This window comes from Pezoporus flaviventris, unplaced genomic scaffold (genome assembly GCF_033815535.1).
Source record: "Pezoporus flaviventris isolate CSIRO_AGI_PZ_B2104156 unplaced genomic scaffold, CSIRO_AGI_Pfla_v1 ptg000031l, whole genome shotgun sequence".
NCBI classification, from domain to species: domain Eukaryota; kingdom Metazoa; phylum Chordata; class Aves; order Psittaciformes; family Psittacidae; genus Pezoporus; species Pezoporus flaviventris.
The window spans coordinates 50,106,930-50,132,070 of record NW_026892579.1 but is presented as its reverse complement, the minus strand read 5'-3'; the positions used below and the strand labels follow the sequence as shown (position 1 = coordinate 50,132,070).

The following is a 25,141-nucleotide window of genomic DNA, read 5'->3' as shown; positions in this document are numbered from 1 at the left end:
CTGTTTAGGGAGGTATGGGCTGGTTGATGAGGCAACCTGATGAATTGTGTGGTCCTTGAAAAAGCATATATTGTAGTTCTTGATATGTTACCCTGCCTAAATGGTTGTTTATCTCATTTCAGAAACGGGAAGGAAGCTTTTTGAAGTTGATATTATCTTACCACTATGTGCTGCTGCTCTAAACCAGCATCAGCAAAGACTGGGCTTAAAATGTTAATACAAACATGCAGATCTCATTAACAGCTGGAGAGGAATGCTCTGAGAAACAACTCCTACAGATGGAAATTTCCCAACGCATATATCCCAGCTGACAGCCTGGGTAGTAAGACTTTTTATTATGGTAGCATGGTATTACTTGCATTAGATATACTCTCTTTTTGTCCAGCTCTCTGGGCTGCTTTTGTTTCATTTGCTATTGAGGTATGCTGCATTAATTTAATAACAAGGGCTGCATTATGCTGCCCTTCTTACTGCTGGCCAGATAGAACAATGCAACTCTGCCCCAGGACACTGTTTTCAGTGCAACAGCCCCAGTGACCAGCCAGATGCTGACGAGCAGCCAATTCGACTAGTATCAGTGCATCTCTAGATAATGAAGTCAGGAAATCCTAATCTCAAGAAAAGGCATGTTGAAATACTGCACCCTTTGTGCCTTATCTCTTCTTAACAGGCCCACCTCAGTACAGGCAGAAAGGAAATGCAGGTGCTCTAGAAGTAAAAAATGTTCAGAGCATTCTCCCTCCTTGTTTTCAGCTAGTTTTAGGCACTATTTGAAATTCTGAACAATTTAAGAGTAAAATCTAATATTAAATCTGTTAAAATCCTGCACATTTCTCCTGTGTTTACTAGCCCCAAGCTCAAAGTTTACAATACTTAAAATTCCATAGTAATATGCAGTAACATTGCCCAGTGAAACATGAGCAATGCCCTGGATGTCCAAAAGCCTGTTTGCTTGTTTCAGCATTATCAGTTTATCCACAATATAATCTCTCTCTATGAGCTCTGCCAAAATTACTTCATTCAGGGAATTCTGCTAACAGCCTCCTGCTCTTTCATGCAGGTAGATATTTGTAATATGTGTTCATAGCTTTAATGCACGCTTGTTCATACTTTCTATCTAGAATTATAGATATTTACAATACTATAAAGGCAAAATAACTGCTATTGTTACCCTCTGCTGTCTGTTTCAGATCTGAATGCTAAAGATGTTATCCTGCAGATGTTTGACATGTTCAGGCTGAAGTCTTGCATTGATTTAAAGCCCTACAAAGGAGAACAGGCTTACCTGAGATTTGAGAAGCTGGATGGGTAATTTTGTATTAGAAACCTGTTTTGTACCACTCTGTTTTATATGATTGCTTTTCCATCTTAGAAGACATTAATTTTCATTCTTGTTTGTACAAAGGACATAACTACCTGAGCCACATTTCTGTTCCAGAGCTTATTTGTATTACACTGGAGTTAAAACTGATGCAAACAGACTAACCAAAGGTATTATCTGCATTGAAAAGATTATTTTATTTCCATTTGCATCCTAACTACTGAAATAAATCCCTTTGTTGGCACTGTTTTAGGGAAAACAAGCAAATAACTTCCTCCTGTTGTTGGCATGTCATTAATGTGTTGGCATTAGCATGATGCCTGAGCATCCTTGCTTTCAGATGCAGGGTTAGGTTTACTTGAGCAACTGCTGAAGCCAACAACCACCACTCTGCAGGTCACTGTGGGTTGCCTTTGCACTCAGTAGGTAACTCTTCAAGCCACAAACCATCTTATCTAAAATAGAAGTCTAAAATAGGCCTGGTGACTCATATCCCAAATGCCTGTTACTCTTCAGGGACTGTAAAGGTGCCAGGGAAGATAATACAGTGGTGATGCCAACACTGTGAATGTCTGAAGTTAGGTCAGGAGATTTTCCTGCTTGCTCGGGAGGACCATCAGGAAGTTGTTGATGCCAGTTAGTGTCTGTGTCTAGGAATCCAGTGTAGATCTGCCCCTGGGCATGTGTTGTGGTTTAAACCCAGCCAGGTAGATCGTTCACTCACTCCCCCCCTTCTTGTCCTCCCCCTACTCCCGGAGGAATGGAGAAGAGAATCAAAAGAATGCAACTCCCACGGGTTGAGATAAGAACAGTGCAGTAACTAAGGTATAACACAAATCACTGCTGCTACCACCAATAATAGTAATGATAAAGGAAATAACAAGGGAAGAGAATACAACACCTCACCACCAACCAACCAATAACTCACCCCCCCCAGCCCAACCAAGCACTGACTGATACCTTCTCCAACCCTGCACTGTACTAGCCCTTCTGGGTAACTCCCAGTTACCCCCTGGGCATGATGTGCTGTGGTATGGAATACCTCTTTGGTCAGTTTGGGTAAGGTGTCCTGTCTCTGCTTCCTCCCGGCTTCCCCTCCTCCCTGGCAGAGCATGAGGCTCACAAAGTCCTTGGCCAAACCAAAACATCATTGTTATCAGCTCTGTTCCCAGGCCGAAAGTCAAAACAGCGCTGCACCAGCTACCAAGAAGGAGAAAAATGACTGCTACTGCTGAACCCAGGACAGCGTGGGTACACTTGTGACATTGGCATTTTAGGCCAGCTTTTCTTTTCTTAAATCAGGATTTAAATTGGTACTTAGGAGCCAAACCGGGGAAGCCATTGCAACCTGAGCTCACTGGAAACTGCTCAGTACCTTTGAACATTGGACCACTTATTTAGGTACTCTGGTAAACATACACATAAACAACAGCCATGCTCATGGTCATTGCAAAACTCTCAGGAGCACAGATGGGGATGATTGTGATTTCCAACTCCACTGGCAAAGCTATGATGGTGAATAGTCAACATGTTATACAGTACTGACATGCTGTGTTAGCACACACCTGAATATTGCCACTAGCTTCAGCAGGACTACTTCTGATTGGCACCCTGAAGAGAGAAATGGGCCACAGAGCCTATCCCAGGCAGGGTTAGAGAATATTATGGGTGTCTGAAAGGGAAAGCTAACACGTAGGTTCTGAGCTAGTTCCCACAAGGAAATAGCCAGCCAAGAATGGGATAAAGATTTGAGATGTTGGAATGGAAGGTTACAGGCTTTTTAGAAAAGACAGGCCTGGCAGGCAGGGAGGGGGAGTTGCCCTTTATGTTAGGGATAGGCTGGAGAGTATGGAACTGTGTCTGGGGACAGGTGAGCAGTTAACAGAGAGTTTGCGGGTCAGGGTTAAAGGGAAAACAGCTATGGGAGACATTACTGTTGGGATCTGTTACAGACCGCCTGATCAAGGAGAACCTGCGGATGAAGCACTCCATAGACAGATAGGAAAAGCCTCACGCTCACAGGCCCTTGTTCTCATGGGTGACTTCAACCACCCTGGCATCTGTTGGAATGACGGTACGGCCTGGCACAAGCAATCCAGGAGGTTCCTCGATTGTGTGGAAGACAACTTCCTTCTGCAAATAATAGAGGAGCCGACAAGGAGAGGTGCCATGCTTGACCTCGTGCTCACCAACAGGGAAGGGCTCTTTGGAAATGTGACTCTCCAGGGCAGCCTTGAATGCAGCGATCACGAGATGCTCGAATTTGAGATCCTCAGGACAGTGAGAAGAGCGTGCAGCAAGCTCCCTGCCCTGGACTTCAAAAGAGCAGACTTTGGCCTCTTCAGGAACCTGCTTAGGAAGGTTCCATGGGATATAGCCCGAGAGGGCAGAGGGGCCCAAGACTGTTGGTTGATATTCAAGGATCACCTGCTGCAAGCTCAGGAGTGTTGCATCCCAACCAGAAGGAAGTGCAGCAGGAGGGCCAGGAGACCTCCTTGGATGGATAAGGAGCTCCTGAGGAAAATTAAAATGAAAAAAGAGGCTTTTAATAAGTGGAAGCAAGGACAGGCGGCCTGGGAAGAGTACAGGGATGTTGTCCGGGAAACTAGGGACCAGGTTAGGAAAGCTAAGGCCCAGTTAGAATTAAACTTAGCTAGAGGTATTAAAGATAACAGGAAGGGATTCTACAGGTACATAGCAAATAAAAAACAGACTAGGGAGAATGTAGGCCCCCTCAGGAAGCTCTCAGGAGAACTGGCTACACAGGATTTGGAGAAGGCTGAGGTTCTGAATGACTTCTTTGCCTCGGTCTTCACTGGCAAAGGCTCTGACTGCACCACCCAAGTCTTGGAAGGCAGATGCAGGGACTGTGAGAATGAAGACCTTGCGCCCACTGTAGGAGAGGAACTGGTTCAAGACCATCTTAAAAATCTGAACGTGCACAAGTCCATGGGTCCTGATGAGATCCATCCACGGGTCCTGAAGGAGCTGGCAAATGAAGTTGAGAAGCCGCTGGCCATCATATCTGAGAAATCCTGGCAGTCAGGTGAAGTTCCCGATGACTGGAAAAAGGGAAATATAACCCCTATTTTCAAGAAGGGGAAAATGGATGACCCAGGGAATTACAGACCAGTCAGCCTCAAATCTGTGCCTGGCAAAATCTTGGAGCAGATTCTCCTGGAAGCCATGCTAAGGCACATGAAAAACAACAAGGTGCTTGGTGACAGCCAGCATGGCTTCACTAAGGGGAAATCCTGCCTGAGCAATTTGGTGGCCTTCTATGCTGGGGCTACAGAACTGATGGACAGGGGTAGAGCAGTTGATGTCATCTACCTGGACTTGTGTAAAGCGTTCAACACTGTCCCACACAACATCCTTTTCTCTAAATTGGAGAGACATCAATTTGATGGATGGACCACTCGGTGGATAAAGAACTGGCTGGATGGCCGCACACAAAGAGTTGTGGTCAATGGCTCAATGTCCAGCTGGAGACCAGTAACGAGCGGTGTCCCTCAGGGATCGGTGTTGAGACCGATCTTATTCAACATCTTCATTGCTGACATGGACAGTGGGATTGAGTGCACCCTCAGCAAGTTTACCGATGACACCAAGCTGTGTGGTTCGTTTGATACCCTGGGGGGAAGGAATGCCATCCAGAGGGACCTTGACACACTTGTGAGGTGGGCTAATGCCAACCTCATGAACTTTAACCATGCCAAGTGCAAAGTCCTACACCTGGGTCGGAGCAATCCCAGGCACAGCCACAGGTTGGGCAGAGAAGAGATTCAGAGCAGCCCTGTGGAGAAGGACTTGGGGGTGTTGGTTGATGAGAAAATGAACATGAGCCGGCTGCAGTGTGCGCTTGCAGCCCAGAAAGCCAACTGTATCCTGGGCTGCATCAAAAGGAGCATGACCAGCAGGTCGAAGGAGGTGATCCTGCCCTCTGCTCTTGTGAGACCTCACCTGGAGTATTGTGTGCAGTTCTGGTGTTCTCAACATAAAAAGGACATGGAACTGTGGGAACAAGTCCAGAGAAGGGCCACGAGGATGATCAGCAGACTGGAGCACCTCCTGCATGAAGACAGGCTGAGGAAGTTGGGGCTGTTCAGCCTGGAGAAGAGAAGGCTGCGTGGAGACCTCATAGAAGCCTTCCGATATCTGAAGGGGAGCTGTAGGGATGCTGGAGAGGGACTCTTCATAGGGACTGTTGTGACAGGACAAGGGGTAACGGGTTAAAACTTAAACAGGGGAAGTTTAGATTGGATATAAGGAAGAAATTCTTTCCTGTTAGGGTGGTGAGGCACTGGAATGGGTTGCCCAGGGAAGTTGTGAATGCTCCATCCCTGGGAGTGTTCAAGACCAGGTTGGACGAGGCCTTGGGTGATATGATTTAGTGTAAGGTGTCCCTGCCCATGGCAGGGGGGTTGGAACTAGATGATCTTAAGGTCCTTTCCAACCCTAATTATTCTATGAGTCTATGATTCTGTTTCTTTCAGGGGAAAACATCATTTATGTGAGGTAACAGATGTAGATGTGACAGTCTATGTAGTCTTCAGCTGTATTAAGAACATATTTCCTGATTTTAAGTGCTGTATGTAAACGCTCCAGAATAGGGTTAACACTGGGAGCCTTATTTGATATTAATGAGCACGGTAAAGTATGTTACTCTATTCCCAGCAGCTTTGAGCCTCACCTTTTTGGACCAGTGCTCCTCTGAATACATCAATATATGTGGGATAATGCAGAGTGGACAAGATGGTGCTAACTGGGAGCACAGACTGGGCAAACCAGGAGATGAAGACCATACTTTGGTAGGAAGCTTTGTCAGTAACAAGTGTCATTTTAGAGGGTCATTACACTTTATCATGGTTTTATGAGATGTGAGAATTAAGATATACAGAGATAAAGAAGTCATTAGAAATACTCTTCTATTAATGGTAATCACGGTATACCTCATGCTAAACATGACTCTTGAATTTGCAGATTGAAAGGCTAATAATATTAATTTGAAATGATTAATCCTTATTTAAATCTTCTCCTTATAGTGTAATACCTCATGAAGAAATGACAGTTCAAGACTTAGCTGCTGTAAACTAGTGTAGCTCCATTAAAATGGAGTCCAATTGAAGCATCCCCAGAGAAGGACATGCATAAGCTGTCATGGTTTAAACCCAGTCAGGTAACTCGTTCACTCACTCCCCCCCTTCTTGCCCTCCCCCAACTCCTGGAGGGATGGAGAGGAGAATCGAAAAGAATGCAACTCCCACAGGTTGAGATAAGAACAGTTTAGTAACTAAGGTATAACACAAATCACTGCTGCTACCACCAATAATAGTAATGATAAAGGAAATAACAAGGGAAGGGAATACGTCACCTCACCACCAGCCAACCGATAACTCGCCCCCCCAGCCCGACCAAGCTCCGACCGATACCTCCTCCAACCCCGCAGTCTCCCAGCCCTTCCAGGTAACTCCCAGTTACCCCCTGGGCATGACGTGCTCTGGTATGGAATACCTCTTTGGTCAGTTTGGGTCCGGTATCCTGTCTCTGCTTCCTCCCGGCTTCCCCTCCTCCCTGGCAGAGCATGAGGCTCACAAAGTCCTTGGTCAAACCAGAACATCATTGTTATCAGCTCTGTTCCTGAGCCGAAAGCCAAAACACAGTGCTGCACCAGCTACCAAGGACGAGAAACATGACTGCTACTGCTGAACCCAGGACAATAAGCAAATATGACAAGACACAAATTTTGTTTGTAGACACATTCTGACAAAGAAACCAATCCAGGGCCATCAAAATAGGAAGCTGAGCTTCAGCAATGTGTCATGGAGCATCAGGAAACCACCCTCAGAAGACTTCTTCAAGGGGGGGGTTGCAGTATGATGCAGAGCTGTAACAGGAGGGTTTAGCTGCTGGTAAATCAAAGTTTGTTTTTTTGTGAGCTGCTCCACAAAGGGAGCCTGAAAGATTGTGTTAGAAGCAAACCCTGTGTGATTTCCCCTCTTCCAAGGAGAGCATTGAATGGGGTCCTTTGGCTCCGACTGCAGTGATTTAGACATGTATTGAACAAATATGATTGTACTGAGCTCTGTAGTATTTTGATTGCCAGGACACAAGAATCAAGTAGAGTCTCCTGTTTTCAAAGGCAGTGGGGAGGAAATGAAGCACTGCAGAAGAGCATCACATATACAGTCCAAAAATCCTCAAGGAAAAAAGTTTCTTTTGAAAGTCACAGGCACATATGGTCACATCTGCTTCCTGATACACAAGTGGCTAGTCACTAGAGTGTCTCACAGAGCAGGGGAGTTAAAAAATACTGACTGGAAAACAAAGCCATTTCCAGGGGGGAGGGAGTGAGAGATGGCTTTTGGCAGTAACAGGTCATGTTTGCTGCCAATGCTGCCTTTGATTGCAGTTCAGAGATCCTGGGGTTAAACCAAGTTTGCTAGAGGAGAGCAAGTGCATAGCAGGCAGGGCCAGTGAGTGTTCCTGTTCTTCTCACATGTGGTGTTTGAGAGGGCAGATGTGCACCCAGTGAAGAGCACAGTGCGAAAACCAGCACTTGGAAGACCTTCCGAGCAGGGGGCAAAATGAACAGGAGAGTTGCTTTGGACCTGTCATTGGCACTTTCTTGTTTCTACAGGAACAAGTCCATCTGGCTGTTGTTTGATGGGCTGCTTGCTTGCAGTTTGCAGGGTGTGTGGTTTGCTGACACTGTAAAGGCTCTGGATGTGTGATGGAGCATGTGGCTGGGGAGCTGACAGCAGCTTCCTGCCTCTTGTGGCTAGTGACAGATAAATAACTGCTCAGCTTCAAGGAGGGGGAAGAAAAAATGTTTAAAATGTAAGGAGTCAGCCTTCAGAAGTTTGCTGAGAGCAAACACATCAGCAGTTCTGGAAAATAAGCAGCTTTATTGGGTATTTGTAGGGGACCTTACTGCAGAAGGACAGCAATGCTTATGGGAGTACATCCAAGCACCAGCACATAGCTGGAAACAGCAGTGGAGCTCAGGGCAGCATCAGGCAGCCATTCAGTCATCGTTCTCCGCATGATCTCTGCTATTTGTATCAGCTGGCTCCCAGACTGACAGAAAATGCAAACCCATAGATGCAACAACAAGGTATTTGGAAATCCCCAGTGTGATGAAGCTTGAAAATATCCTTGCTGTCAGGAGAGACACTTCCTATATAGAGGGAATATATTGAGGCAATTAGGTGAAACTGATGTACTTGCTCAGTCTTCTTCAAGAGTCATATTTAAAATTGGAATATACAGATTATAGAATCATAGAATCACGTAATCATAGAATGGTTTCTGTTGGAATGGACCTTAAAGCTCATCCAGTTCCAACCCCCTGCTATGGGCAGAGACACCTTCCACTAGACCAGGTTGCTCAAAGCCCCAGACAACCTGGCCTTGAACACTGCCAGGGATGGGACAGTCACAGCTTCTCTGGGTAACCTGTGCCAGTGCCTCACCTCCCTCACAGGGAAGAACTTCTGCCTAAGACCTCATCTGAATCTCCCCTCTTTCAGATTAAAGCCATTGCCCTTTATCCTGTCCCTACAGGCCCTTGTAAAAAAATCCCTCTTCAGCTTTTTTGTCAGCCCCCTTAGGCACTGGAAGCTGCTCTAAGGTCTCCCTGGAGCCTTCTCTTCTCCAGGCTGAACAATCCGAGGTCTCTCAGTCTGTCTCTGTAGCAGAGCTGCTCCAGACCTCTGAGCATCTCTGTGGCCTCCTCTGGACTCGCTCCAACAGGTCCTTGTCTTCCTTATGTAAGTGAAAGTGTGCTTTCATATCTGAACTGCTGGAAACCTTGGCACAATACAGCACTGATGTGGTTTATCTTATGAAAGTTTGATCAGGTGTCTGGTGTAAATCTAACTTTCATTTGCTTCTCTTGAGGAACTCCAGAGTTAGTGCCCATGAGAACAGAACATGGCTTAGGGGCAGTTTCCTTAAGACTGTTCCCAGATTAGCAAGGGTGTGGGGTGTCCGACAGTCACCATCCAAACAAACAGGTCACAGGATGCTCTTCAGCTGACAAAGAACATCACTAGAAATTGGCCAGCTTTCCCTTTAGTGTCTAAAACAAATTCCAGTATGGATTTCAGGGTTCCAGTATGAGATTCAGGAGATACTTGTGAAGCACTGCTCTTCTGATGGGCTCATCTCCACCAGCTGTGAACTAATTCATCATTGCTGACTAATGGTGGGTGGGATGAATCCATCACCCTTCTGAAGTAAATTTCCTTTGGAAAATGTCAGTGACTGCAAGGTGAAAACACTTTTATAAGTAACTAATCATTAAACCAGGTCTGACCGTAGTACAGGAGGCAGAGCACTGGTCTGAGATAGGAGAGGGCAGTTGAGGGCACGCTGTGATAATCCACTCGCTCCTCATGACCAAGGACTGTGAATGCCAGGCTGTGAACTCTCCTGGCAGAGGAATTTCTCCCTTGCTTTTCATGGGGAAAAAAGTGCAAAGTTTTTGTTTTCATTGTAGCAGAGAATGGATAAACTTTTGAAATGGCAAGAACTGTGAGATGGAAAAGTTGCTTCCCATGAATGCTCAAACCAGGAACGTGTGCTGCCTACTAAAATGCAAAGGGCAGTCTACACTTCTGGTGTACAGAATGGCCCAGCTTTTCTGCAGGTTATGTGGGGCACCCAGCAGTGCTTCCAAGTCCCCTTCAGCAATAAGAAAAGCAGCTGAGGGCTCTTTGTGCTTTCCCTGAACAGTGCTTTGTACCAGGAGCAGTTCACTGTGGGAAATCCAGTTTCACTGTGTCAAATAGATGCCAGTGGTCTCCAGAACATTTGCAGCTCAGTAGAGTGAAATTGTAGTTAAGAATTTTTATGACTGGTTAGGAAACTGCATTTAGTCTCCAGTTATAAATGGGTTCAGCTTAATTTCTAGATATTAGATTGAATATGGTCACATTTGTAAGGTTCTAGTCTGCATCTGAATACTAATTTTGATACCAAGAGCAGTGTTACACTGCTCCCTGATGGAGGTTGGGAATTGTTTCTGTCCAACCACTGGGGATCTGCTCCATGCCTCCTCCTTCTCCACAAACTTTTCCACCCTCTCCCCTCACCTCCCAGCCCTGCTTCAGATCACTTCTGACCCAGGCCCTCTACTCTTATCACCCCAGTACCCTTACACCTCAGTAACCCCAGGATCCCCTGCCATGCATGCCTGCAGCTCTCCTCCCTTCCAGTTTCCCCTTCTTCCCATGAGATGGCCGCATAACCGTAGTCCTCTACAAACTCAAATTTATGCCTACAGAATGCTTATTTATAGACATTCTCTTTAGTTCTTTTGGGTAATTTTTAAATTAAGGGGACTAAAACCCAAATGTTTTAAGACTACTTTGATTTTGCTCCAGTTTTTTGTTCCTTTCTCATGTCTACTGCTACATATCTGCAAATCATGGACTTTTTGCTGTGTTTTGACTCTCTTTGCTCAACTGTGAAAACAGCCTTTACACGATTTATCTTGAGAAATGCTTGTCTTTTGCTGCTAGTGGAAGCCATGTGTGAGGCACCTCCACAGCACTTCTTGTCTTCCTACTCAAGCTCTCTCTATTGTGCTGTAGGTGGTTATGTCATGCTACAAGCCTTTTCCTACTTTATTGCTGAGCATAGAGGTGAGCATCTTCACCTTCATTCCTTGTAATTTCAGATGTGAAATGAGGAAATAGGATTCAATTGCCTAAGTTGAAGGCATTGAGACACTCCACGGAACATGGGACATTTGCAAGTGGGTAACAGGTATGATGCAGGACCTGTGGGAGATCTAGAGCTTTCTGGAGCCTTGCTTAGTTAGCCCATATGCTTCTCTGATACATGTTCCTGAGAAAGAAGATAGCAAAGTGGAGGACAAGAGTTTATCATTTCTGAAGTCCACCACAAATGAAAGAAACATCAGGCTGGAAGGCCAAAGTTTTACTGATATATGTAACTGTCTATGGAGGCAAAGAATGGCCATTTGTGTACTGGGGCATCAGTCCTGGGATGGGATCAGCTCTGGGAAAACACTGTCAGGGCATTCATAATAATCTCTCTTTTATGCCCATGGCAGGGGGGTTGGAACTAGATGATCTTAAGGTCCTTTCCAACCCTTACTATTCTATGATTCTATGATCTCTAATCTTTACAATGTGATGTTAATTATTACTTGAAAACAGCATTGGGCCAAATTCTAATGTCACTGGAGTGCTATAAACCTACAATAATTCTGCTTCAGCATTTGGCTTTCCTCCTGTGTGGCTGCAATCATAATGCTGACAAATAATAAGCACAGTGGAAGGAGTCAGCAACTTTGGACCAAATTGAGATTGTACACAAAGTCTGGGTAAGACTTTCACCAAGTGCACTGAAGACATGAAGTTATCACATTCCTCTCTGTAATATATATATATATATGGACTTTGGTAATCAATAACAACAATGCCGTCACGTGCCACTTACAAAGAAAATCTTGATGTTATAATAATATTGCAAAGGTGGAAAGATAGAAGCTGGTTGGCTGATGTTCTGTGGAAAGCTCAGCAGCATGCTTTATATGTTGCAAGAGATGAGAGGGACCAGCTTCTTTTTCCATTGCAAAAATGAGCTCCAACATCTTCCCACTCTGCCTAGTGCTTCTATTACGCTTTCTTTATGCTACTCCAGTCTCTGTAAGTAGAAACCTGACTTCTTGTCCTGGGTTCAGCAGTAGCAGTCATGTTTCTCCTTTGTGGTAGCTGGTGCAGTGCTGTGTTTTGACTGCTACTGCTGAACCCAGGACACTTCTATAGGGTCCTTTCAGTCCACAGACATCTCATACCTTATAATGGGTGTATTTTATTCTCTTTCAGGTCAGGCACCTCTCCCGTGCAGCTGGTAAGTGCTCTGTGAGCTGTTTTGAGTTTTGAAGCATTTTCGTCTGCTTGCTGTGTGCCACCACATCTGAACACATGATTTTTTGTCTGTCTTGCAGCAGCAGATGTTGATGCTGGTGAGACAATCAGTGACATTCCAGACATAAACTTAGGTGAGTTCATGTCTAAATTCTTGTAAAACCTGAAAAATTATGAGCAAAATAATGAATTTTTCAGTGTGGTAAAAAAGACATGGGTGGTCAGGTAGTTCATGGTAACAGGAGAAATATAATTAAGTGAACTCTGAATTACCATCCTCTGGATATAACATGTAAATCTATCCTAGTACTGTATCCCTGTGTAAACATGGGATGCAGATGTCTTTCATTTCTGAAGTTTGAACAGGATCCATGATGTAAGGCAGTATCACGCTGTATCGATTGGAAAAGCTCTAAGTTCCACTAGCATTTTTCCCCCCTTTCTATATTTTTTCTATATAATTATATAGAAGTTTTGCAAAGTGGAAAAGAGCTTACATGTTTATTGAGCTTCTGAATAAGTGGTAAGGAAATCAAATAGAAAAGATACAACAGACTTGTGGTTTAACAGGACAACACTCTACTGTCTTCCTCTATTTTTATATTTCTTGTAATACAAATTTCCATATCTCCTTTGATAATTTTGCACTGTATGATATTCTTCCTGATGCATTACTCAATATTACCATGTTCTCTAGAGCACTGTCTCATGGTATGACTGACTGATAGCAAGCAAGAGGTTATCAAACCAGACAAGGATAATGGTTTCCGCCACATTTCTGCCACCAAAAGTGCAGCCATCACTGGGTAGCAAATACTGAGTAGAAACTACTGTTACTTTTAGGCCTTTATCAGAATGAAGATGCTGGTACTTCTTTATTTTCTGTAAATGCCCAAGGACATTTATCTTGTATAAGTAAGCTCAATATGGTTTATGAGATGAAATACAGTCAATATTTAATATTTCATTTACATTATATTTCATTAAATTACTTTTCAGCTGCTGGACTGGACCTCTTTCAGGGTGATATCTATCTCCCTGTAAGTAATTAAAAATTTTATATTTATCATTTATCCTAATTGTATTTTTTTTGTACGAATCAGCCTATATCCTTAACACAGATGCATCACCAGCTGCTAATTTCCTTTTCAGATAAAACCCTTAAATGCCCTAAGAAATGAGAGCTACAGATGGAAGTTCCCCATTCCCTATATTCTCGCTGATAACCTAGGTAATGCAAATACTTTATGCAGATTTTAGTTCCCATCCTTATCTGCACTGGTGTCACTGTGATAAAAAAACCCTGCCTTTTTCAGAACTGGTTCTCTCCCATTCAAATTCACTAATAACTAGATGGCTCCTTTATGTCAAACCCTTTTTATTTTTTTCTTCTACAGCTATCATAACAAAGCATAGTTTAATCAAATTAATTTTTCTTTTTCATTTTTCTTTCAATCATCTTTCTTTTGGTCCTACATGTATATCTGTGTGCATATTTTATCTCTTCAGAATGAATGATCTGCAGTGTGTGTTGTACTAAAGATACTCTCCTGATGCATGTTTTCCAGATCTGAATGCCAAAGGGGTAATACTCCAGGCATTTGAAATGTTCCGTCTTAAGTCTTGCGTTGATTTTAAGCCTTATGAAGGAGAGAGCACCTTCATATTCTTTACAAAAGAGAGCGGGTAAGGGTTATACCAACTTCTGTTTAGTTTTGCTGTGGAGAATCAGCCGGGAATTCATTTCACTTGACTTTAGGAGTCTGAAAGTTTAGTCTAAGTTTGTTGTCAGCAGAGAAAAAGAGGCCACCAAGCAAGCAATCTATCTTACCTTCTTACACACAAAGCTTGCAAGCAGCTGCCTCCCTCTGCTGACTGCAGAGGATATTTAGATGATGAACTTGGAATGGGTATATGGTTACTCTTTGATGAGGTGAATCTCAGCATTGCTGAGTTTTCACCAACTGCTTCCACTTTCCCGCCTAGGGTTGCTTTCCATTTCAGTGGTGGGTGAATTGACCCCCATGTACATTCTCTTAGCTTACCAAGGATGTGAATAACCAAAATTTAGGGTTTGAAATCTTTGTAAGACAGTTCAAAAAAAAAGCTGTGGAAAGCCAGTTTATTGTAGTATTGCTAGCCTCATGCAAGCAATAGTGAGTATGTTTTAGGGTTTTAGTCTGCTTTCAGAGTAGAGTATCTGTAAAATATCAAGGTCAGCATCTAACTAATGATTTATGTAACTTCTTTTATATTTAAACCTTTTGGATATTACTTTAAATCCAATGAGCAGACTGAGAACTTAAATAAATTAGAGAAAACACTACTTAACAGACAATAAAATCTTTCTCTTTCTCAGGTGTTGGTCCCTAGTGGGGGACCAGCAGACAGGACAGAGCCTCTCTATTGGGGCAGGGTGTGACTACAGAGCAATTGTGGAACATGAGGTCCTGCATGCTTTAGGATTTTATCACGAGCAGTCGAGGACGGACCGGGATGACTATGTGACGATCTGGTGGGATGAAATTATTGAAGGTGGGTTTTGACTTACAAGTCAGATTTTGTCAAGTGTGGATTCATTGCTATCTTATTTTCCCACCTAGATTTTAAGACTTTCTTAAAGTTATGATTCCAGAAGGACTGGGCCACACCGGAGACCACTGTAAATCAGTCTGTACATGTAGCGGGATTTTGCTACAACTTCTCTGGTCTTTGACCAGAGACTGTCTAAGGCCAGAAGAGAGAGGCCCTGCTTGGAAGTCAGAGGACTTTATTTCCCCTTGGCTCCAGGACTGGTCTGCTCTCTGATTTTGAGCAAATTGCTTCCCCTCCCCATGAGTCTGTTTTCTCTTGCTGTGTAATATAAGTTGTAAACTTAGTGGGATGGCGAGCTTTGAGGTGGCTTTTCTTTAATCGAAGGTCCTCTCAAAATATGAAAGATTTTTATACTCAGAGATTCAGGCTTTCCTGAAACTGGAAAGATTTACTTTGAACATGGAGAAGACTCAAAGTTATTACATCAGATGGGACACATAAACCAGAGCTCTATCCTGCTCTACTGCTGCAGGATCTTGCTTTCAGGTTTAGTATCACCAGATTCAGTGGCTTTATGAGTTTCAGTAGAGTCTCCACAGTTCCCCTGGTTCCCAGGCAGTTCGTCCTGCTGTCTCCTATGAGAACGGTTCTGTACAGCTTAATGATCACTTATTTGAAGAAGAGTGAATGGGAGTCTATAACAAAATCTGAAAGGCATGCTGGCAAAGACACCAGCTGTAAACTCTTGTTCCCAGTGGTGGTGCTTTGCAATGCCAGTAATGGCAGCAGTGCAGCAAAGGTGCCCTGCCATTGCTCGTACTCTGCATGAACAAGCTCATCTCTTCAGTCTTCAGAGTTAGGCACTCACCATCTTTGCAAATAAGTGAAAACTATATGAAAAATAGTCATCAGAAAGGAACAAGATTCAGAGAATGCTGTGTTCTTTTTTGGGTAGGTAAGAACTGATGGTATGAGCAGTTTCTGCTGACCTCTAAGAGCAGTATCTGATATTTTAAATTGTTCCAAGTTGAATGCTCTTGTGCATTACTACTTACCTTTACTCAGTAGTCTGTAATGTCTTTTGGGGTGGCTAAGCAGTAGATAGAATGGGGATATTGATTTTGCAGACCATTTTTATTGTTAGGATTAGCACTAAAACCAATTCAGGTTATTACTAACTTGATCTTATCTTGGGTCGTGGTGATGAAGATAATGATGATGTTAATAATATCTAGACTCTGACTTTTGGACCCCTTTTTTTTCTGCATACTGTAACTAACTACCTCTAAAGCAAGAAGTTTTACAATGTACTTATAATGCACTGCTGTGGGCTCCATGATGTACAGAGGTATGGAAAAGCTCTACAAAACAGTGCCAGTTCTCCATGCTTTTTTTTTTCTTCCTCCTCCGAAAGAATATGTCATTGAATCCTCCTAATGTTATCTGTGGTGTATTCAGTAGTTACAAATCTGGAATGCTAAGAAAATGATAAAGCTGATGGACTTCAGTGTGGCTCTGTCCTGGAGCTGTCCTGATATCACTACAGTCAGTTCTGTAGGTTTCCATCCTACAGAAAAGCTCATTTTCCAGTTAGGCAAGTTTGTTAAGTAGAAAACTTCTGCTATAGTCATTTGAAAGATGCCTGTTCCTCTAAAGGGGAATAAGGCTGATATGATGGTGCTCTCTGGTGTGGGGCTGTGAACATCTGTTCCCATAATTCTGATCAGCAACCCCAGATTTAACAACATGGTAACAGGTTTTGCCATAATGAATTCTCATAAACTGCAATGCAGATAGCTGGCTGGCAAGAAGAGATCTTCTGTTCATGTTGCCGTTGACAGAAAATCTAATAAGCCTGATAGACTTCAGAGAAAACCCACAGACAGCCTAATGAAAATGCCACCTTGAAGTATGGTTTATTTCTCTTAAAAACACATAGAAGTTACCCTTTGCCTGGTAATGACCATTACACAAGCCTGTGCTCTGCCAAGATACTTTCCCCAGCTATTAAAAGTGATAGCACTCAATCAGCAAGATTCTCACTCTTTTAGATAAAAGATGTGATTCAAGTACCTGTAAGAAAACAATCACAAGTTCTTATACAATCTCAGACCTTGGACTGAAGACCTTTGCACACAGAATGGACTTGCAGGAGGGAAGGGCAGTCTTTACACAGAGAAGCTGTAATTATCCACCAGTCCAGTCATGTGCTCTTTGTTCTTGGAGAAAGTCTCTTTATACTTCATACCAAAGTATGTGAAGTGGCTCACTTTCTTTGTCCTAGCAGACATCTTCATAATGAAAAACTTTTCCTAAGGAGAAATTACTTGACCAAGAAACCATGAGAAACATGTTTCTAAAAGACATTTCAATAAAACTATCATGGCAATATTGTCAATCTAGGATAAAAGCATCCCGCCACCTCCATTGCTAATGTGTTCTTTGCTTCAAACAAGAACAGAACCTGGAGCCATTCCAGGAGTGTCATACTTGTCTCCTTAATGATTGGAGGGCTCCAGGGCCTCTCCTTGTCCATATGTGATCTAATATTTGCATCAATATTCACAGGCTCTAGATTGGAGCACGTTAATCCTTAAATTCAATTCCTTAGAATGCTTACTATCAGACAGTCTAATCTGACCTCCTGTATATCCCATTCTTTACAGAACATTGATATTTGATTTTGAACTTACTGAAGACACATATAAGAGTGAGAATTGCAATCTAAAGACACTGCTTTGTCGTCCAAATGACTACATAAGCAAATCTTTCTAAATTTGAATATTTCATTGTAAAGTAACTGCTTTTGTATGTATAAATTCTGCTTCATAAAACTGTATCCAAGGGGTCATGCAAAAGCCATTTTCTTTCCAATTTCTCTAAGCATGAAGCACTTTTCTGTTCTTTTACCAGACAGAGAGCACAATTTTGTGAAGTACGAGGACAGCTCCATCACTGACCTGAACACCCCGTATGACTACGAATCATTGATGCACTATCAACCATTTTCATTTAACAAAAATGAAAGCATCCCCACGATCACAGCAAAGATACCAGAATTCGATAATGTAATTGGACAACGTCTAGACTTCAGTGCCATTGACCTGGAAAGACTGAATCGCATGTATAACTGCAGTAAGTCGTAATGCAACCATGGCAAACTGTTTCTTTGGTGGTACTTGAGCCTGGCTGGTTCACCTCCCTTATATCTCTGAAATGACAAAAACTTTTCTCGGATGCTTGTGGGGAAGTATGGGAGAGGACCTGTGGTGTAAAGACCGAAACAGTTTATTCCTTCCTCACCCCTCTCTTTAGCTCTGCTACTTTCATTACTTTTGTAAAAGTTTGATTACTCAATGAAAGTCAATCCATTCACATCTTTTCTTCTGTGTTGCTCCTAGGGGTTCAGATGTGTAGTTGTGTTCTGCTCGTGTTTGGGCAGCTTCATTGTGGTTTTTTTGACATGAATGCAACTATACTTCTTCCTTTTGTTACTGATGTTTGGTTTTTATTAGATTATTTTGCACCTGAGATGGGCTAAGTCTAGAGTACGACACTGTCTAGTTGGTTGCTAAGCTGGTTGAAGATGTTATCACCACATGTTATTATTAGTGAGAGTTATTGTCCCCATGATCTGTCAACAGAAGCATCAATTTGTAGGCAAACTCAGCTGGACTGGTCCAAGGTAACTGAGTGGACTTTGCTTGAAGTGGAAGAACAGTGCTTGTACTCACCAAGCAGACAAGTAAGCCATGCAGAACCATAACCTCCAGCTGAGGAATGGTTGAATACACCAGCACTGTTCACGAAGTGACTTGTTTATCCAAGGCTTGCAAGCAGGCACAAAGACAGCCACCAGAACTCACTGTGTTTCAGCTGCCGCATGGGAGTTTAACCTTCTGCAAAGTGGTCAACTCTTGTTACCTTTATGCAGGCAATCCCTCCAGGAATCATATCTGTCCTCTTTTGAGTCTTTGGGCTTGCCTGTGCTGTCGGTTGTCTTTTTTACTGGATGTCTATACTGCTTTAAACAAAACACCCTAAAATTGGAGCAGAAATTGTAATGAAATACTACTTTTAAAGTAACTGAGTGTGCATTTTTTTTCAGCTTCAACTCACACTTTTTTGGACCAGTGTTCTTTTGAGATTGAAAATATCTGTGGCATGATTCAGGGCACCAAAGATGATTTAGACTGGGTACATCAGCAGAGCAGTGCTGCAGGGCAGGATGACCACACACTTTCTGGGCATTGTAGAGGTAAGCTAAACAGAATGCTTTCCCGTGGAGAAGGGGTTAGCTGGAGTAATGGTCCTTTGTGTATGTCTGTACTGGTATGGTGTGTTTTAAATACAGCATCTTTAAAATCTTTTCTGAACCTGTTATTGCAGTCAACTCTTGAGAAAACCCAGCATCGGCTACTCTGAAAACAGAGGAGTATAGGACCATATTTAAGATACTACCTAGCAAACAGCCGAGTTGTAGCATTTCTAGTTAAGCAACAAGCCCTTTTCCTTTTCACATGTCTTGGCCATGTGTCAGTTTATGGTTGCACTTCTGCTCTTGTTAATCTTTTTCAACATAGTGGAATGTTTTCCACACCAGTAGGATAAAGTGGAACAAAGAACGATCTTAACTAAAGGCCTTTTAAATATAACCTGGAAAAGGATTTACTGCAACTTCCCAAGTCTGAGTAAGAGTTGGGTTACTGAATAAAACGGCCCTCATAGCCACCCATAAAAGTTCTGTTTGCTCTGTTTGCAAAGCGAATGAAAAATTAAGCTTGAGAAGTGCTGGTTCTGGAGGTAGAAGAAAGTTACAAAGTATTTTATGATAGAAGTTTAAGGATAATTTTCTTTCTCATACAGTAATTTTTCTGGTCTTCAGAGGAAGAAAAAGGTAGAGCCAGCCAAAGTCACAGCTGCAGCATACTGGCTTACAACAGAGAATAAAGATTAAATCCCAATAGGCAATTCTGAAAAGCAAGGGCCTTATTTGTCATTATTTAGACAGGGTAAACTACTACAGGCTCAAAAAAAATAGTTCCTTTTCTGGTAAATTTTGCCTAATTACAAAGTGGGGGACTCCTGGCCTAAAGCAGGTGAGGACTTGGCATAGGTTGCTCAGAGAAGTTGTGGCTGCCCCATCCCTGGCAGTGTTCAAGTCCAGGTTGGATGGGGGTTGGAGCAACCTGGTCTGGTGGAAGGTGTCCCTGTCTCTGGCAGGGGGTTGGAACTGGATGAGGTTTATGGTCCCTTCCAACCCAAACTGTTCCATGATTCTATAATATGTTCACGTGATACCAAGATAAGATATGTGTGCAAACACTCAATCTCTTGTAAATGTCAGGATAAAAGTAGACCCTTGAAATTTAAAGTAAAAACACTTCAGAAAAGGTTAGTGGGAAATTAAACTAGAGGGGCAATAACTCTTAAATATTTTCCTCAAAATGAGTTTTGAAATGTCCTTGGGCAAGCTGTAAAAAAGATCTTCATGTGCAAGTTCAGAAGAGTGCTAGTTTTGTACCCAGGCCATTTTTATTGCCTTATCACTGATAAGAAGTTATCTTACTCTTTACAAGATAATATAGCATACGATCTCCAAGACCTTATCTTTAGATTATCTTGAGTATAAATCAAATAAAAAAAAAAATACATCTACTAATTACTTGCAGTCAGCACTGAACACTTTGTCTTACATCTCTGACATTCCTGAGACATCCAACCAGACCAACTAATGCAACATTGACATAAGCTGCCAGCCATATGGTAAACTACTAGTCCTGTTCTTATCCTGGTCTGTTTTGGAGGTTATCACATACTATTTCCTCTACTATTCATGTTAAGTACTACACTTATGCCTACTAAAAGAGTGGAGTTGAAATGGTAAATTTGCTCCATGCAGCCACAGGAAATCTGGAGATGGTAACACCATGCTTTCTTTGCAGATGCTGGCTATTTCATGTACTTCAGCACCAGCTCTGGCAAGGCAGATGAGGTGGCAATCCTGGAGTCTCGAATCCTTTATCCAAAGAGAACTCAGCAGTGCCTCCAGTTCTTCTATAAGACCACAGGAAGCCTTTCTGACAAGCTGATCATCTGGCTTAAAGAGGATGATGGCACTGGAAATGTTCGCAAGTTGAGGAAAATTCAAACCTTTCAAGGTAATTGTGGTAATATGAGGAATATCTATAGTATTAGAGATGGGAGGGAAGCGTTGCCTTACTGAGTCCATGAATGAAGTGGATTGGCACAGGAATCAAAATATTTTCCTAAAGCTACTAGCATAACTTGCAGTTGGCTATGGATTTTGGCATTCTGTAAGGGCTTTTAGCAATGAAACTATGGGTTGTAATAATGTAATTTAGATGCTCGACAGCAGAAGTCACAATGTTCTTAATAATGTTACACTTAGTGACTGAGATGGACCCAAACTCTGCTAGAGATCTGTTGACTAGATCTCCACTGGCTATATTATCTAACAGTGAGCTGGTCAGATGTAAATACCTGCGCTCATCTGTATTCATTAAGAATCCCAGCTTGATTTTTGCATGGTTGGAAATATAAAAACATATGTAATTCTGGAAATCTGAACTGAGTTCCCACTTCAGGTGATTTTGCTAAATGGGACAAATTCAGCCATGGCACTGTGCCTTTCTTGTGTCAAAACCCAAGACCTGTGATAACCTGCCTGTATCAACCTGCAGCAGTTTGCAGGGAAGCGTAAGTCCCTGGGAAAGTGGCAACAGCAGTTAAGTCTAACACACTGGGTCTTATCCACTTGTTATGACTCGGCCCTTAGCCTGTTCCCTTTACATTAGAGACTGACATTCACTGATGTTTGAAGAGTTCCTAATACAATGTCTCCAAAGCATTTAGATGGTAAGGCAATGTGAATACATAATAATCACAATACCAGCTTAAGATCTCTAGCCTTCAGGAGAGGTCCAGTTGTCCAAAAATGCAGTTGGAATGGGTGGCTAGGGGTAAGCCGTTTCATCATAGCTCTAATCATGCTGATGGCAATGTTTTACTTTCCTTTTACCAAAGCGGATGATGACTATAACTGGAAAATTGCCCATGTAACCCTCAATGCTCAGAAGAAGTTCCGTTACCTCTTCCAAGGAGTAAAGGGCAACCCTAGCTCTTCATCTGGTGGGATTGCTATCGACGATGTCATGCTGACAGAGACTCCTTGTCCCACAGCTGTGTGGATCATTCGGAATTTCAGCCAATTCCTTGAAAACACATCAAGTGATGTTATTCAAAGCCCCAGGTTTTATAGCCCTGAGGGTTATGGTTTTGGCATAAGTTTGCATCCCCACTCCAGAATCAGTGGCTACAGTCGTATTGCCTTTCACTTGTGCAGTGGAGAGAACGATGGTGTTCTGGAGTGGCCAGCTCTGAACCGCCAAGCTGTACTCACAGTGCTGGACCAGGACCCTGACGTCCTGAAAAGGATGTCCTCAAGCAGAAGCTTCACCACAAGAGCAGATGATGTTAGCTCAGGTAAGTGATGTCTGCCTGGAAGAATGATGAAAATGAAAGCCAAGGAACTTGAGTCAGAGGATTGAACATAGGACTGAAAAGCTGAGCAACTTTGGCTGTATCTCCCAATCTGGGACACTTTCTTGCATATAACTCAGAATTCCTGTCTGTGAAAGATCAACTAATGTGAAAAATGACACCTAGGAGGTTGGTGTTATTATAAACTGTCCCTGGGATATCTGAGTTTGAATCTAAATACAGAGTTCTAAGAGCTGGCAATTCCCATCCTACCTGTGTTTTGCCCATTATGGTAGGTGACATATCACCACAGGATGGTGTAGTGACAGCAGGGTGCTGTATTCCATTATTAAATCAGCAATAATTTAAGTTAAAACTGCGTTTTGGAGACTTGGCTAATTTGAACATACATGCTCTGAATTCACAGCATTCACATTGTAGCTGTATTTAATAAAAAAATATCTGTGAGATCAGTCTGCAGCACCTGAAGCCTGTCTTGCTTGGCTGGGTGTAGGCTGCTTTTTCCAGTGGAAGCTTAGTACACACCTTTTCAGTAGGAGCTTTTAAGCCTTAGGTGTGAATATGTTTAACAGAACCATAACAGTGAACAAGATCTGGTGAACAGTAAGGAATGCCCTTACACAGAAGGGAGCTCTTTCTTAGGTGACAATGAGGAGGTAACTTGTGTTTGGTTAGTCCTTAAGGAAAGGGGAGTTGTGGAATTTCAATGCCCTCATATGGACTAAGAGTCTTAATGCAGACCATATCTGACGATCTGCTGGCACCCATAATTTGTCAGTCCTCTGTGATTTGTTTGGGTATTTCAGATTTGAATTTGATTTTACAGCAGAAGTCCCATTTAACACTGTAATGCAGAAATAAAGGCATGTCACACTTCCAGCTGCAAACTTTGTGGCTCTTATTCATCACTTATATTCTCTTTGCAGATGATAATGAAACCTCAATATGGGAGAAACCATCAATTGTTGGGAATTTTGATGTGTCATGCAATTGCTATAGAAGTGTGTCCCTGGGGTGGAATAGCTTCATATCCCACAGACAGTTAAGACGGAGAAGCTTTCTGAAAAATGATGACCTAATTATTTTTGCGGAATTTAATGGTAAAGACCCTCTTCCTGGTTCTTCTTACAAAAGCAAATTGGTGATCCTTTTCTCTTTTCATACATCCAAGTAACTATTGCCACTTGAGTTGTTGTCTCTTCTAATGGGCATCAACTTTTAAAAGCATTTCTGTGTCTTAGTTTCAGGTGGGTGATGATGATTAAAGTGACTATGAGTTCAGAGGAATCTAAGTGGCAATAAGTTACTGAAGGTTAACATCTGAGACAGCTTTAAGCACCCTAACCAGTAGCTGTGTCCATTTCTAAGCATTGAACATAATGAAAGGCCATCTCTATTGTTCATATTTTCAAACAGCCATACTTGGCATAATTTTTTGAAATACAGAATACCACTGATTTACCTAACTATTATTTTCTACTTTGTGTTTTGAATACGAAGAACTTGCTGTGGTATTGCAGGAGCTCTGTATGGCAAGAGCTCTGTAAAGGAAAAATGGAGAAGTACCCTCTAGTCCACAAAGCAGCCTGTAAGCCCCTGGTATGAAGAATACTACATAAAGCATCACTCCTGTCTGATGTCTGTCTCCTCTTTTTCCTTTTTTAAAAGACCTAAGTCACCTCAATAACACTGAAGTTCCTGTTGAACCTGCACAAACTGCCTTCAGGAAAGGTCTCATTCTTGAAAGGCAGAAGAGAGCAGCTCAGGACATACAGCCCATTGAAGACCAGCTGCCTTATCTGCAAGACCCGTGTGACCCAAACCCTTGTCAGAATGATGGAGTCTGTGTGAATGTGAAAGGAAGACCAAGCTGCAGGTACCACAGACCTCTTCCCTGCTTGCCTTGACTTGCCCACCCCTCTGGGAGCGGGGGGGGGAAGTAGGTGGGGTTGGAGTTCAGTGAGCAAGCCGCTGTGTTGTTCTGGGTTGCCGGCTGGGTTTAAACCACTACAATTCTTATGCAAATGATGCAGCTATTAAGTAAGTATTCAGAGCTACACATTTCAGAGGTCTAAGCCACTAGGTTTTCAAGGAACAGTAGGAGCAAAACACGTTACTGCAGTGACCAGTTTTAGCTAGCAACCATAAGGGGAGGCAAAGAAACCCCACTCTCTGGTGCTTCCAGGGTATGTAGGTAGCTTCCAAATAAGGTGGGGATGTTGTGACATGAACCCCTCTGATGGGAACTGCCCACTGAGTGTGGGATACTGAGTGTGAGGTCCTTGGTGTGGACCTATAGGGCAGGACAACACTCCTGTTCCATATTAATCTGTACTTGATTTTCCCAGGTGTCCATCAGGACAAGCCTTCTTCTTCACGGGTGAGAGATGTCAGTCATGGCAGGTCCATGGGAACATCCTGGGACTGACAGTTGGTGGAATTGCTGGAACCATTGTCTTAACCATCGTCCTCATTTCTGTGATGGTGAGAAGATAAAAAGCTGCAGGAGGATAAATCACAGCCTGGTATTAATCCATAGTTCATGAGACATTGGGTTTCAGTGAAAAATTTTGAATACAGCTTGTCGAAAACCAGTCAGTGTATGTATGTGTGTATGTATGATGTAACCAAATAGCTGTTTACACTGTAAGACTTCACAGTTAAAAAACATAACGTAGAACTGTTGTCTAATGAAAGTTCATACACTGCCTTCCTTGTGTATTCTTTGCATGTTTCTGTTTTTCTTCATCCAATAGCAAGCAGTCCAACAATGCTGAGAGTCCATGCATTTACTCTCAACAACAGTTCAAACTTAAATACTGGTAGAACCTCTCAAAACACTGGAAAAAGTCACACA

At 42.7% G+C, this 25,141-nt stretch overlaps 1 protein-coding gene across 1 annotated transcript; it reads left to right on the top strand.

The window, feature by feature from the left end:
* Window positions 1-11,398: 11,398 nt before the first annotated feature.
* Window positions 11,399-24,887, top strand: MEP1A (meprin A subunit alpha). Its single transcript, XM_061460965.1, has 14 exons — window positions 11,399-12,003; window positions 12,184-12,208; window positions 12,306-12,359; window positions 13,225-13,265; window positions 13,378-13,456; window positions 13,794-13,911; window positions 14,585-14,764; window positions 17,678-17,895; window positions 18,869-19,018; window positions 20,706-20,921; window positions 21,808-22,266; window positions 23,211-23,384; window positions 23,953-24,160; window positions 24,633-24,887. The coding sequence occupies exons 1-14, from the start codon at window positions 11,935-11,937 to the stop codon at window positions 24,778-24,780; spliced, it is 2,139 nt and encodes a 712-aa protein (XP_061316949.1). The 5' UTR covers window positions 11,399-11,934; the 3' UTR covers window positions 24,781-24,887.
* Window positions 24,888-25,141: the final 254 nt, after the last annotated feature.

Bases quoted from the DNA above. Each gene is read 5' to 3' on its own strand.
- MEP1A (XM_061460965.1), top strand. From the start codon at position 11,935: ATGAGCTCCAACATCTTCCCACTCTGCCTAGTGCTTCTATTACGCTTT. The intron at 13,266-13,377 runs GTAAGTAATTAA...TTTCCTTTTCAG, and splicing joins AGGGTGATATCTATCTCCCT to ATAAAACCCTTAAATGCCCT. The intron at 22,267-23,210 runs GTAAGTGATGTC...TTCTCTTTGCAG, and splicing joins AGCAGATGATGTTAGCTCAG to ATGATAATGAAACCTCAATA.